This window comes from Ciona intestinalis, chromosome 7, assembly GCF_000224145.3.
Source record: "Ciona intestinalis chromosome 7, KH, whole genome shotgun sequence".
NCBI classification, from domain to species: Eukaryota; Metazoa; Chordata; class Ascidiacea; order Phlebobranchia; family Cionidae; genus Ciona; species Ciona intestinalis.
This window is the reverse complement of record NC_020172.2, coordinates 2,568,055-2,583,880: the sequence shown is the minus strand read 5'-3', so window position 1 is coordinate 2,583,880 and position 15,826 is coordinate 2,568,055. Positions and strand designations below refer to the sequence as shown.

Below are 15,826 nucleotides of genomic sequence, written 5' to 3'. Positions count from 1 at the left end.
AAAAACATATTTGTATTCATTATAAAACCTGTCGTATGCAAATGTCGTCGTAATAGCCGGCCAATACTAGTTCTTCTTAGGTCTAAACCATTATTTTGCCCTGTACTGATAAGAAAATCGAATTCCGTGTTTTACGTAAAATAACTAACATTTCTTTTCTCTTGCTAAAACTTGTGCGGACTACGTCAGAATTTCAGTATTTAAGCGCTCGCCTTTTTCTTTTTTCTCTGTTCTTATACCGCGAGTAACGCTCATGACGTGTACGCACAAATAACAACGTCAATCTCACATTGCGTGGCCAGCATGTCAAATGACGTTGCTTTACATTTTTGCCGGGCCACCAAAGGAATTCATTACTGGTCAGTGTAAATAAATAAAACCGAGACAATACGGCCGTGTCAGCCCCCTGCGACGCAACAGAAGTGCGTGCGATCGTTTTACGATCATTACCAAGGACGGCAAATCGTGTATGTCATTGTATTTCCACGTCGCATTATTGCGATTTTAAAATTGGGTAATCGGCGTTACGGTCTTTACAATATGTGTAGTTGTATGTAAACAAAGAAAGTCGTGACGGGTTATATAGCCTATTTCACACACAAGTTTAAATTTACCAGTCTCAGTGCTCTGCATATTTAAACGCAACAACAAAACTACAATAAACAAATCATATTGCATGTTTTTAAACCCCTTATTCTGAATTTAAACGGATCGTCAGTTTTAAATAAGTGTGTTTATTATAATAAAAAATATATATAACATCGTCTGCCACACAGAAACAACGATATTTTGATGTTAAAATAAAATTGTTCAATTAATTTGTATAATATAGAAAAGTGTGAGGAGAAAAATGGGCACATTTTCCTCTTATTTGATAGTAAACAAAAAACATTTAAAGAATTATTAAGCGGTATCCTGACGACTTTCATAATGGACAGTTTTTAATTGTTTAAAAGGTGCGATTGGGATATTTGAATAGTATGGGGGCCTAGTATAGACATTCGTTTCTTAAACTGGGGTAAATTTACCCCTTGGAGTAAATTCCTAGTATTTACAGGAGGAAAATGAGCTACCAATCGAATTCCACTTCATGCAGTTCAACTGATGTAATTAGTTGTTTTTGCTTTTTAGGAAATAGCGTCTTATATATTACATATTTGGGGTTAATCTGATAACCAATTTGTTAAAAAAGCAAAGCATACAAAAAAGTTTAGGAACCACTAGTATAGATGTAATATGTAACGCATATGATGGTCCACGTATAATGTTTGACGACTGCATACGCCTATCTGTACTTTTATGTTTATGCTTAGTTAGAACACTACATTAGTTGTACTTGGTATATAAGCAGCTTAAAGGGTCATGTAAACTAAGTTACCCCAATTTAAAGTTCAAGAGGACCGATACGTGTTCCATTGGTCACCTGGCCGCTGTCAATCAAATCAAGCCGTGGGCGGGGCTTAAACCACGTCATTCCATAGTCACACCTAATTGATCAACCTCTAGGCCCTGTCTTATAATCACCGGTATCAGGTTAGGCCAGTAATGCCAAACCAAGCATGTTCTATGGGATCATATTAGGTATAACACGTACCATGGGAACAATTGACATTTAAACAGCTCGCCGTATAATTAGGCAAAAAAATAGCAGTTCACAGGAAATACCTGACTGATAAACCTCATTAACAAAGCGGGTATTCATGCTTGTGTAAAATGCTTAGATAACTTGCCGATGGCGCTCAAAGATTGAAATGTTTCCAACTTTTACTCAACTTTTGTAAATTTACCGGAATGAAAGTTTATTGACGAAGTAAACAAAAAACTCAGCGTCTGCCATCTGATAATGCAACATCGTATATACCTTTTTACATGGCCTACTAAAGATATCTTTAGTACCTTTAGTATGCCATGCTTTTTACATGTTCACATGGTTCGATTGCTGCAACAATGCATCCAAGTTACTTCTTACAGAGTACGTCATTATACATAAGTAACATACTTGGGTACTTTTTATTCACCTTAAATATAAATTGCTGGACAGAAGTTTTTTGTAAAATTGTTTCTGATCACTGAAACGTTGTAACTTCCTACATGGCTTTCTACACAATTATAAATCAATTTAAGAAGGGTGCTTTTTTATCGCAAAAAGGAGCCACGAAGCAACCACTTGCCGCTGCACCTATACATCTATTTTTACCCGCACTAACAAGTTAGAGGATTCCCCTATCGGTAAACAGCAGTCTTCCGATTTTACATCCTAACTTTTTTCGTCTGTTAATTTGTGTCTCAAAACTTTTTAAAGGTATATTTAAAAAACACAGCCGGGCTCTAGTGGTATTGGGAAGATTTAAAATGCCTAGTTGTTTTAATTTTAACTGCTGCCACCGGTGCCGTTCGTCGTCAGACAGCGAAGTTTTGGAACCTTTAATCCAACAACCTTTAGCGAGCAGGGAGCACTCAGTTCACTGTAAAGATTATGAGGTAGTTAATATATGATATTCAACGTGTAATCCAATCAATTTTTTGCCAAGTCTTCAAATTGTAGGTTCCACGGCCCGAGGGCCGAGACACTAGGACTATACCTGTACAAAATAAATTAAGCCACTTTATCCCTTGGTAAATAAATGGTAAATGCACCTATAGCGCAGCTGCCTCCAACCCAGAGGTTATGGGTTCAAGGCTTATCACTGCTACCAATGACATTGCTATCATGATGGCTTGTGATTTTTGGGGGCAATTGCTCTAACCCAATAGTTTCTTCTCTTATGGGTTGTATAAATAAATACGAGAACAATTCAAAATTAAACTCTTCCCATCTTTTTTGCAGAGCTTGGATTATGACAAATGCTACAACACGCCATACAGGGAACATATAAAGGTAAAGTTTTATTCCCCATTTCATTATCTTTCACAAACTCTTACTGTTTTCAGAATCATGGAAAATGGTTTGAAACTAAAAAGGAAATTCTAAGTTGGGTTTCAATTTTCATCATTGGTTTTTGTACAGCATTGGTAAGTACTTGTGTATAGTTTCATATTTATATATATAGTAGGCCAGTAGGGTGGGGAAGACGGGGCACCTTTATTACATGATATCCAAATATCCCGATCATGTTTTAAACAAGTACCAACCGTATATGGAAGTCGGGAAGGTGCCGTTTTATAATGCTTTGAAAGTTCTTTGTTTACTACTAAATGGGAAGAGAAAATAAAATAAAAAGTCCCCCCATCTTCCTCCACTCTACTGTATACTAGTGCGTTCCTTCAGACTATGTTAGCTTATATTATATAGCTTTATTGTAAACGTGATAGAATTAAAATTTTATTTGACGCCCTAAATAGTTAGGCTTACATAATATGTAAACTCATAAGCTGTCACCAGGTTATGAGACAGAACATCCGTGTTATAACGATTTTCCGGTCACACGAGGATAAAGCGAGTTACATTCAAGCAATAAATTAATAAATTAAAATATGTGACCTACTTTAATATTTAGCTTTGAGAAATCATAATATTTTCAATATTTTTTGTAGGTAGCGTTTGGTATTGACACCGTTATTCGCTACTTAACTGCATGGAAGCTTACCACAGTTACCAAGTGTAAGTATGTGCATGGGAGTAATGCTTTTTAAATTTTGGACAAAATCTGTGGTGATATTGTTAAAAACAAAATGCAGTTACACTCATAGTTGCGGTATACTTTGATTCTACTCATTTGTGTATACATATAACATTAGGGTAAAAGTTATTCAAGGTGTAAAAGTAGGGTACTAAAACATATGATGTTACAAATGTTGGTGTGACATGTTACCCAGGACCCCTTAAGTTAAAATAACAATAAAAAATTGTTACATAAATACAATAACTTGACTTTACATGCGCCAAATATATCGAAAATAAGCATTTCGAAAATAATTTTTTTTTACTTCTTGAAAGTTAAAATACCAGTAAAAAAATTCCTATATAAAAATAATAATTTCACGTCTTTGCAGCAATGGGTGCATGTAAACATGATAGTTGTATTGCTACTTCCCTATTGTTGCTTGCTGCATTCAACCTTTCCTTTGTGTTTATCGCTGCATTGTTGGTGGTGTATGGGGAGGTAAGTGTGATGTAACATAGCCTATTTGTATTATGACATCATAATACCAGCATATTTAGTGTGAAATTTGATTTCAATTTTTTTCAGATTTAGTATAATTTTCGCGATAAAAACAAAATCAAAAGCTTTTTTTAGCATGTAGGAGTCCCGGAATTCTTCAAAAGGCTATTTCCTTTCCTGTTTTATTTATAAGCAGATTTTAACAACTTTTGTCTTACCGCTACTACCTGTGGCAAAACAAGCTCTTTATGCATTCTTGCATTAATTTTGGTTAAACTAATGCTTACTATTGACTTACCAAATACCTTCATATTTACTACCTAAGTCAAATAAAAGGTTGTGTGTTGAATCAACATTACAATAATATTCCTGTTTTTAGTTCTACCATTGCAAAACCTGTCGTAAACTCCTGTTTAAATAATATGTGTGCATTAAAACACTCTTTAAATAATAATTTTGCATTCAGTGTGGTAGGTACAATATAATGAATTGGATTTTCTATGTATTAGCGTTGCTTAAGTTTAGTTTACCATTTGGGCATTCGCCTTTTTTAATGTTTAAACATGCAGGTAAAGCTTATATACCAAAACCAGTGTAAATTATAATTTAGCATTGTATCGGTTACATTAAGTTTTGTAAATCTTGGTATCTGAGATTGTATGCCTTAAAACTTACACAAATATTCTTAGTACGGATAAAATTTTGTTTCCTATTGGGATTTTTTATGGCCGACAATGTAGACAATCCATAGGGGATCTTTCGTTTGAAGCAATTACCCGTAAAGGTCTTGCCCATAGACACAGGCATCCACAATGGTAGCAGTGTCCAGCTATGAACCTGTATCCTCTTGGCTAGAGATATTGCTTACCGGCAATGTGTCAAAGCACCAAAACATTGAGCATTTTTATTTCAGCCTCTTGCTGCTGGGTCTGGTATTCCGGAAATCAAATGTTATTTAAACGGAGTGAAAGTACAAAATGTAACCAGGTTAAAAACTCTCTTCTGCAAAGCAGTTGGAGTCCTTTTTAGTGTGTCTGGAGGTACGTGTTAATGTTCAAAACACGTTGTGTAACATTTTATTTTTTTATTTTTTATTTTCCATGCCTATTTTGGCAAATAGTGTTGATAAATTGGCAAACTTATGTAAAACGTAAAGTACCAAAGATAAAGTGTACTTCCCATTTGAAACTGTAAAAGTAAGCTTTAATTTAACAGCAAAACTATTCAGTCAAAGTCTCAAAGAAATATCATAAATAACAAGACAAAATAAAACAGAAAAAAATTTTAAACTTTCCTCCAAAAAATCCAAAATTTCTAAAAGCCCTTTTTTTACAAAAAATAGTTTTACAGTTTGCTTTACAAAAAAGGTTTTATTTTGTTTTACCCCACCGGCCACCCACAGGTTTATTAGTCGGCAAAGAGGGTCCAATGATCCACAGTGGTGGCGTAATAGGAGCAGGAATACCTCAGTTTGAGAGTCTTACAATCAAAGGCCTCAAACTAAACATCCCATATTTCCGATCAGACAGGTATTTATTGACTGCAGCCTATGTCCTAACATCAGTTGCTGTATTATCATGTATGGACATGGTCATTTGACGCAAAAATATGATAAAGTAATTTTGAATAGTTTTAGTGTACTCTTACACTGGCTTCATAGGCGTGACTTGTCTGTTGACACCCCAGCTTTTGAAATCGGAGTGACCGTATATTATATTATTAGAAATGGCTTTTAATCCGATATTACATGTTGTTTATACAAACGAGTGCAGCCAAAGTATATTTCATTCTCGATATCAATTATTGAGATTGTCTATGTTTTATAACCATTGGCGTGAGCGTAACTTCGTTTTAAAACTGTCCCCCAACATTTGTTAAAAATTTTAAAACTTGATTCCAATAAGGCTATGTTTAACCTATAGTATTCACAAAGATACAAGCCCTAAGCTTACCATACATGTCACTACATTAGAAATATAGTTCAAAGTAATCACTGTTACACAACAATGCAATCAATTTTACAAGAATGCCTTACCTATAAACAGCTTTTACAAATGCTAAATCCAGGGCTGCTAAAAACCCTGATAAATTTTAGGGTAAGCTTGCAAACCCTGCACCATATAAATCGTTGCCATTTATATATAAGTGTGTGTAACTTCTTACTTTATCCTCGTGTGGTTGGAAAAAACGACAGTCTTTAAACACGGGTGTTTTGTTTCATACACCTCGTGCTAGCTAATGAGTTACCAAGTATGTTACTTTGTGGGTGATTAATTTTCAGTGATTTTTTCATACCTTATATTTATACCTTATATTCAGGGACAAGCGTGACTTTGTATCAGCTGGTGCAGCTGCTGGAGTAGCTGCTGCATTCGGAGCTCCCATTGGTGGCGTGTTGTTTAGTTTAGAGGAAGGTTGTTCATTTTGGAATCAAGCTCTTACATGGAAAACGGTAATCATTGAAAATGTAGACTCGTTCATGGCCCACTGAATCAGTGGGCCTATAACATTTGCCTAAAAGACATGTTAAAGACTTTATATATATATGCCACTAAATGTACCACATTCGCGTTTTGTTTAAATGTATCATGTGTGCGTCAATTTGCAAGCATAAACTAACTTTACTAACCAAATGCTTGGTCAAGACTACCCAAAAAAGAAGTATACAGATGTTATTGAACTACTTGTGTGCTACTTTTGTCCCAACTGTTTTGCAAAATATGTTGTAAAAAACAGTGGCTTGCCAGAACTAGTTGTATGTATTCCCTAATGCAATATGTTGGCCTACTTTAAAATTTTGGACATATTTCATGTTTTATTTAAACAGTTATTCTGCACCATGACATCAACGTTCACTTTGAATTTTTTCCTCTCTGGTACATTTGACCACTCATGGGGATCCTTTAATCAGAATGGGTTGTTAACATTTGGTGTTTTTCAGGTGAGTTGAGTTGTGGTTTGTGGGACTTTTGTTTTGGTGTTGTTTTTATAATTCTGCTTTCGTTTCAATACTTTGCTGGGGTGGCCTTGTTTTAATGTGTTGGGTGGTAGTTTAAATTGTCTCTTTAATCAAATAGTGTTTTATATATCATTTATAGTTCCTGGAAAATGTTGAGATTTGTACCAAATTCCAGGGCCATAACAAAGACCTCGTGCATATAAAATATAATAGGAAATGAAAATGTGCCAAAATATTTTGTAGTTTTACAAAAAAAACTGACAGTTTTTGTTTGCAAATACCCATTAATTAGACTAACAAGGCCCTCACCCATATAAAATAAAATTGAATTAGAAAATGTTGTGATTACTTTGTTGTTTTTTCCCTAAAAACTAATAGTTTTGGTTTACAATACCCACTAAATAAAAGTTGGTGTATTGTAATGGCTATATATGGCTTAAATCCCAGGACCTCGATAAGGACCTCACCCATATAAAATAAAATTGGTTTAGAAAATGTTGTGCCTAAATTTGTTGTGTTTTTATTAAAAAATGACAGTTTTTGTTTGCAATACTGACTAGTTAGAACTTAGAAGTTTGGGTAATGTGGCTATATATGGCTTAAATCCCAGGTCCTCGATAAAGGCCTCATCAATATAGAATAAGCTTAAACTAGATAATTTTGTGCTTAAATTTGTGTTTTTATTAAAAATTACCAGTTTTGGTTTGTAGTGTGTTACTAACTCCACCAACCTGGTTGCAGTGTCCACCTTCTAATAAGAATTGCCACTTATGGACTTTGGGTGATTTACTTATATTTATTATCATTGGTGCTGGTGGTGGATTGTTTGGTATGGTGTTCAATGCAATAAATACAAAGCTAACTTTGTTTAGACTCAAATACTTAGCTAAGAAACATAAGCTATTTAGGTGAGTGCAAAAAGTAAAAAATGGTTTAAAAATTGTAAAATATTTTTATTGGGTTAAAAATATGGCATCAAACACACTAAAAAGGAAGGGAGGGATAGTTAAATGCATATTTCTTTAAAAAATGGTTGATTTTAATGTTTAATTATAAATGCGGTGCAGAAAACTCCAGGGTAGGCCGGTCTACCCTGCCACCTCAGGGTTGGTGTCTGACGCATGTTTTAGAAAATATTTTTTAACATTTTTTTAAAATATCATAAAAATATTTTTTAACATTTTTTTAAAATATCATAAAAATATTTTTTAACATTTTTTACAAAAGTTAATAAAACTGACACAGTCACTAATTTTTACAGTACTTATTATCACTTTCAAAATCAATATATTTCCGCAGAGTACTTGAAGTTCTAGCAGTTGCCTTCATGACAACTTTAGTTGTTTTTCTCAGTCCATTGGTTGGGAAATGCAAACCTATTGTAAGTATTTAAACTGGTGCCAGCTATATTGCATTTATTTTGTAAAAAGGCACTTCTGGTATTTATTTGCTTACTGGCGCTTTAAAAATATATTTTTAGAGAGGTGTTGTAAGTACATTACCTGTTTTAGCTATTAAATAAAGATTTTAGATATAAAGTAGAGTGCAAGAAGATGGGACATCTGTTCTTTCTATTTTCTCGTTCAATTTGGTAGTAAACAAAGAACATACAAAGAATTATAAAACCATACCCTCACAACTCCCATAGACCATTGTTAATTGTTTAAAACACAATTAGGATATTATGTGCTAAAAGTGTCCCATCCTCCTCCACCCTACTATATATCTAAAATCCTTAAAAAATGAACTTTTTTGTAAATTAAATACAGAAAGGAAGTTTTTTTACCAGGAGCCATTTCCTTTTTTAAATAAAAAGTTGTTCGAAAACCATGTTAAAAATAACTCAAAAAATATGTTGTTGTGTTTTACAGAGCGCTTTTCCAAACAATACAATTACATTAAGCTTTAAGGAGTCTGGCCAAAATGCAAGTCTGCAAAGATTCTTATGTCCTGTTGGAGAGTATAACGACATGGCTACCTTGTTTTACAATGGCCAAGAAATTGCTATCAAACAGTTGTTTCATAATAATGGTAAGACTAGGATCCTAATTTTTTAAATGGTGTGCAGCACCTGTTTTTTGTTGGGCAACAGACAGCATTTTTTCCTGGTGCCCTTTTCCACACCTTTTATTTATAGCTTGTTTTAACGACTGTCGTTTTGCTGTTAATACTATTCTCTTTGTTCTTAAAATAAAATCTTCGCTATTTTTTTCGAAGAGATAGATAACAAATTATGTAATTAACACAGCATGTATATATTTATATAAACATGTTTATTTAAGCGTATGTATGTTATTGACCGTTAGTTTACTGCTATACATTTTTTTTTTAAATTGAAAAATAATTTTTTTAAATAATAAATTTTAAAAAGACACAATTTTATTTTACTATAGGAGAATTTTCTTTGGAAACTTTGGGTTTATTTTTCATTCTCTTTTTCTTCTTATCATGTTGGACATACGGCAGTAGTGTACCAAGTGGTTTGTTTGTCCCATGTATATTATGTGGTGCAGCTTACGGCAGATTCGTGGCATCTTTCTTACATAAGTAAGTGATTCTTTTATATTTTTTATTCTGCTGGTGTTTCAGCTATAATGTAATGTAGGAGTTAATGCCTCTTATTAATAAATTAACATTTTTCACCAGAAAAATGTATTAAAAGCTTCAGTTATACTTTGTAAGAGCTTTTTAAGTGGTAATATTGTCTCTAGAAAGGATGATATGAGGTCAAGGCCCGATGCTGCCATTGTAGTAGGCATAAGTTCTTAGACAAAACACTTAATGACTATTGTCAATCCAGTGGTCAATAATGGGTTGTCCAAATTGCTACAGCCATACAGTAAAACAATCACCAACAAAGTTTTAAATGTTGTTAGCCACTTCAGAATAAATAAGTTGAATGAAATAACTTACTTATCCCCGCGTGGCCGGAAAACAACAGTCTTTAAACACGGGTGTTCTGTTTCAAACACCTCTCACCAGCTTTACCATGTATGTTACTTTGCGGGTGATTATTTTTTGGGAATTTTTTTTAGTGTGGCTGATAATTTAGATAATTCATTAGTGACCATTGGGTTGAAGCAATTGCTATTAAGTGTCTTGCCCAAAGACACATACGCCAACAATGGTAGAACCTTGAACCCATTACCTCTTGATTAGAAGCAGGCCTGCCAACCTACAACCTTATGACGCTTCTATTACAAGTTACAATAATACATTCCCATTCCCTCCATCAGCTACCTTGATATCAACCATATCTACCTTGGTACTTTCTCACTTATTGGAGCTGCTGCATTTCTGGGTGGTGTGGTTCGCATGACAATAAGTTTAACTGTCATATTGATTGAATGTACAAACGAAATTAGTCTCAGCTTGCCAATTATGGTTACTTTAATGGTTGGTTGTATTTTCTGTATTTTATATATTTGTTTAAATTTTTATATAGTAGGAAGGGTGAGATAGAACATCCTTTCATCCTAATTTCTTGTCCCATTTGGTAGTAAACAAAAAAAAAACGTTCAAAGAATTTTAAAACCCTATCTTCACAACTCCCATAGGCTGTTGGTAATTGTTTAAAACACAAGCGGGATATTTGGATATTATGTTCTAAAGGTGTCCCGTCTTTCCCCACCCTGCCATATAAAGTATAGAATATATTATATATATGTCTATAGAATATACAATTTAAAAATTGTGAACAATTTTGGTGTCTTAGTTGTTTGTTCTGCTTTAACATATTTATTTTATTGGTATATGTATTTTATACTTGATAACATATGTGGTATTTGGTGTAGGAAGAATATTTTGTTCTTAGTTACCAGTTTCTAATATCTTTTAATGGGTTTTAGGTTTAAACCGCTGTATAGTATGTTACTATGTTTTCAGATGAAAGTTGGAGAATATTTGAGTAACTGAACTGAAGAGATAGTTAATTCACAAAAATTGTACAGAATTATGTCATTTGGGACTTTGGTAAAAAGTAGTAAAATACTCCTTAAGCTATTATTTTTACCTGATGCATGGTACAACTATTCAACTTAAAAAATGTCACTTTTATTTGTGCATTTAGGTTGCTAAATGGGCTGGGGACATGGCTAATCATGGCTTATATGATATTCATATATTTCTCAAGTCTGTTCCGCTCTTAGAATGGGAGGTACCCATTATAGCAAAATCGTAAGTTCTCAAAAACTGCTATTCTTGTTCTAATTTCATCAAAGTCAATTTACTTCAGTTCCAAAATTAAAATGCACAATTTGATCGATTTGTTACGTTTTACCTTAGCATTGTTCACTGAGAATATTTTATTTGCTTTTACAGTACAATCCTATTTCTTTTTCCTAAACTAGCTATTAACCCCTAAATTGCTTCAAAAGTTTTTTTTCCACTGTAACAAAACAATCCATTTTCAAAAAAAAACATTCTTTTTATTTTCAGCCTGACAGCCGTTGACATCATGAACACTCGCTTGAAATTCATCTTTCCACACACTAGAGTGCGCTCTATCGTGAACCTGTTACGCACCACCGCACACAACTCTTTCCCCGTCGTTACCATGGAAACAGTAGATAGGGAACCCAAGTCTACTTTGTCCACTGCTAATCTAAGATACAGGGTGCGTGAATGAATGAGTAACTTATTTGTGCACACTTATATAGTATGTGTAACTTTGTGGGTGATTTTATTTTGCATTTTTTTATTTAACTCATTAAAAAAAACAAAAAATTACCGCTGACAAAGTTAAATATGTGGGAACACGTAAGCAGGCACGAGGTGTATGAATCAGAACACCCGTGTTATAAGATTATTATTTTCCCACAAGCAAAGATAAGCACGAAAAATTGATAAACAAGAAAAAAAACTTTGTTGGTGTTTATTTCTAAGATTTTTTTTCCATTTTTTATATTTAGTTGAAAATTTAGAAACCCATTTTTTTTGTTCATAGTCCTCCAGTCATGTGACAAGAATGCAAGTGGAGCGCGAACGAGCAAGGACGAGAAGTCAACTGGAGACGGAGCTCGTGGAGGTTGATCTCAGTGATGAAGATACATCTGAAGAGGGATCCATGTGTGAGAAGATGAGGTATGAAGGTCTTGAAGAAATTAAACATATTTTTCCTCGTTTGGCAGGGCAACGATAGTTGTTGTAACAGGGTCTTTGTTTTATTTACCTTGTGCCTGCTTACGAATTACCACGTATGTAACTTTGTGGGTGAATATTTTTTATGTATGGCTGACAATTTGGGAAATATATTATTGATCACTATGTTGGAGCTATTGTCTTTAAGTGTCCTGCCCAAGGACACATTCTCCCGTAATAATAGCAGCAACACGGCTTGTGCACTTAGACAGCACCAGTATCCCTGTTGTTTTAAAAGAACTAGGACAAATTTATTACAAAATTTACAAAATTGAAATTTTGTTCTGCGGCACAGTGGTTAGTGTGTTTGCATCTAGCTTAAGAGGATATGGGTTCACGGCTTGACGTTGCTACCATTGTGGGGAAATGTGTCCTTGACCAGGACCTGTAATGACAATTGCTCCACAGTGGTTCCTTAAAATAATAACCTGCAAAGTTACATATGTGGAAATTATATATGTATATATATATATATATAATACGTATATAATAAGTTATACATATATAATAAGTTATATTTAACTTGCAAGTGTGCGCGAGGTGTATAACAATTATTTCAAAATGTGAATTTTCTGAACTGAAATTTCAAAAGATCTTTATAACATGCAGCAGCAACGAGGACTCAAACGGTTCTTCAGGACTTGCAGATAATTTGCAACCAATGACCTTTCATGGAATAATTCTTCGCACACAACTGACTACACTGCTTAAGAATAATATTTACCACAACCAATATTCGGGGGTAAGCATCTGTGTCATATCAATGGAACTTGATTTATCCTCACTTGGCCGGGAAACAACAGTCGTCATAACACAAGTGTTTCATACGCCTCATGCTCGTCCGCCAGCTTATAGGTTATCATGTGTTATAAATTCGTGGGTAATTTTTTGTATGGCTGACAATTTAGACAAGCCATTAGTGACCACTAGGTTGGACTAATCGTCGTTCTCAACAAACAATTTGTCCACAATTGTAGCAGCAACAAGCCTTGAACCCATAACGGCTGGGTTTTAAGCCAGGGGCAATTACCATTGTGCCAGGAAGCTGGACAATATGTTTACATTGGTTGGCACTGTGAATAGGTGCTTGTATCAAAACCAAATATACTGCTCAACATTGCTTCTGATAGCTGTTTGTGTCTTTTGAGCGGACATTGCTCCAACCCAGTGGTAACAAATGGGGTAATAGCCTAACTTTGGAATAAATTTAAAGTTCCATGGCATCCCACGCTGTAGGGCCTCACCCACATAAAACAGAAGGGGTAAATGCAGCTGTTAAATAAATCGGACAAATTTGAACTAGAATGTTTTAATTTTTAATCATTTTAGATAAACATTTTATTTTTTCAGGCATCCACTCAAGAGGTATTATCATATGAAAAATTTAATGAGGATTACCCACGTTTCATGAACATTCATGATATGAATATGGATGATTTGAACCTAAATGAAATATTGGTAAGCAATTTAATTCTGTGTTATTTAATTCTATGAGGGTGAGGTCATATGGCAAGGCACAACAAAGTGGGATAATGCAGAGTTGGCCCATTACTCTAAAAAGTTTCTACCAAATGTTCTGCTGTTTCCACAAAGGAAAACAATAAGCTTGTATTGATTATTAAGCTTCTTGTGAATTTTAATTTTAGTTAAACCTTAAGTTAGGGTAGTGTATGTTACTTTTTTTGCATAAAACATAGATTTTCTAGTTAATTAACCTAAAGCTAAAATTAGCAGTCCATATATGACCCATTTGTCCCTTTTTTACATTTTAATACAAAATTAAATTAATTACAATTTATTTAACAATGTTACATTTTAACACGAAATTTAACAATTTTTTTAAGGATGTTACACCTTACATGCACCCATGTCCACATATCGTTCACCCTGACTCTCCAGTGCCTCAAGTGTTCAATTTGTTCCGTACTATGGGCTTACGTCATTTACCAGTCATCAATAGTAGAGGAGAGGTACTTTATAGTTTCAACTTGGCTGTTTTTTTTCTGATTTTTATTAACTTTTAATATTTAAATATTTTTTTAAAAATCATTTAATATAGTTTGGTGTTTTTTTTCTGATTTTTTAACTTCTTCATATTTTGCTCATCTGGTATAAAAAAGTAAGGTGCTCTGATGAAGTCTTGCCAGATGGCGGACAAAACGTTGAAAATACAGTTTTTATATCAAATGAGCTGCCAAAAGATTATTTACATTATGCCAAGCAGCAAAAGTAATAGAATCTGCAAATTTAGTCTAAATAGTCTTTGTTTGACCATAACCCGTTTGTAGATTATGTAAAATTTTCGCGCCGCACATAAATGTCTGATAAAGAGTCTAAAGACATAAAAGGTCTATCTCGCACTTAAAATATCGGTAACCCAATAAATTGTCCGTAACACATATAAAATGTATAGAAATGCATATAAAAATGCCTTTAGTGGAATGGCCTTCCCAGGCTTACTTTCTACATTTAAATAAAGTCTGTGATTTACATTCGATAAATTCAATGGTTTGATTTCAGTCTCTAGTAGTAAAGTAGTAATGTTTAGTTCTGGGAACATAATCAGTGAAATTTAGACGACTTTAGACAAGAAAGATTATAAGCCTGAAAGCGATCTTCTGTCAATTTTTTGTTTATGATCTAAAAGAAACTCATAATATGCATGCCAGCAATTGCATATATAGTATGACATCTTTTTATTCCATTTTCTCGGCCCATTTGGTAGTAAACAAAAAAAACATTCAAAGAATTATGAAACCATATCTTTCAGACTGCCATAGACTGTTCTTAATTGTTTAAAAAAGGATCACAATATTTTGACCTCACCCCACCCAATTATATATAGACAGATTATGCCTTAGATATTTAGGTTAAAGGTATTGCATGATACAGATACTTACATAATGCAAAACTATGCAGGTACTAGGGTGGATTACCAGACACAACTTAACTCATGAATTCATTGAAGAAATTGTAAAAATTAAAAGCAATTCCAGAGATTAAGTTGAAATACACTTTGTGCAATAAGCTAATAATCTCCTTGACCTATATATTATATGGCAAAGAAATACACTGGATAATTTAGCAGGCATATTGATTTTTGAATTTTTAACAAAATCTGGGGTGGCAATGTTAAATTTGCATTTATAGCGTGAAACATTGGGAACTTTGGTGACAAATATTACTGTACAGTTTAGCCCTGCTTGTTTGTATAGAGTTTACATCAGGGTAAAAGCTGTATTAAATTGTAAAACTGAGGTGCTAAAACACTCCTGCCCCCCTTTCCCCAAATTGGGAGTACATGTCAACCTAGTCACCCCTATGATGCAAAATGAATAGTATTCGAAGTGATTTTTGACTGTTTTGGTGTATTTACGAGCTATGTTTAATATCTAGGTCATACTTATGTAACTACATAACTGCATATACCCATTAAGTGCCAATTCCATTTTTATGCAACATTTTATAAATCTATCATATTGCCATTTGTGTGATTTTGTTTATCATTCTCATGATTATATATGTAACCAAGTGAATATTTATCATCGTTTTATGTGATTTCTATTTATCTTACGCTACCTACCTGTTTAAGAAGTGCAATTACACCACCATTATTGTAAAAAAC

General features: G+C 33.7%; 1 protein-coding gene across 2 annotated transcripts; it reads left to right on the top strand.

Annotated features, from left to right (window-relative positions):
- The first annotated feature begins 2,302 nt into the window (after window positions 1-2,302).
- LOC100174995 (chloride transport protein 6) lies at window positions 2,303-15,822 on the top strand. 2 transcript variants are annotated; one of them, XM_026834954.1, is made up of 21 exons: window positions 2,303-2,481; window positions 2,828-2,878; window positions 2,932-3,012; window positions 3,535-3,601; window positions 3,994-4,103; window positions 5,017-5,143; window positions 5,506-5,632; window positions 6,423-6,555; window positions 6,931-7,044; window positions 7,804-7,970; window positions 8,362-8,443; window positions 8,934-9,093; window positions 9,456-9,609; window positions 10,299-10,458; window positions 11,132-11,238; window positions 11,500-11,677; window positions 12,008-12,144; window positions 12,814-12,943; window positions 13,552-13,659; window positions 14,046-14,171; window positions 15,121-15,822. In XM_026834954.1, the coding sequence occupies exons 1-21, from the start codon at window positions 2,353-2,355 to the stop codon at window positions 15,202-15,204; spliced, it is 2,532 nt and encodes an 843-aa protein (XP_026690755.1). In that variant the 5' UTR covers window positions 2,303-2,352; the 3' UTR covers window positions 15,205-15,822. The 2 variants fall into 2 exon arrangements, with proteins under 2 accessions (XP_026690755.1, XP_002124075.1); XM_002124039.5 differs by having other exon boundaries at window positions 12,811-12,943.
- Window positions 15,823-15,826: the final 4 nt, after the last annotated feature.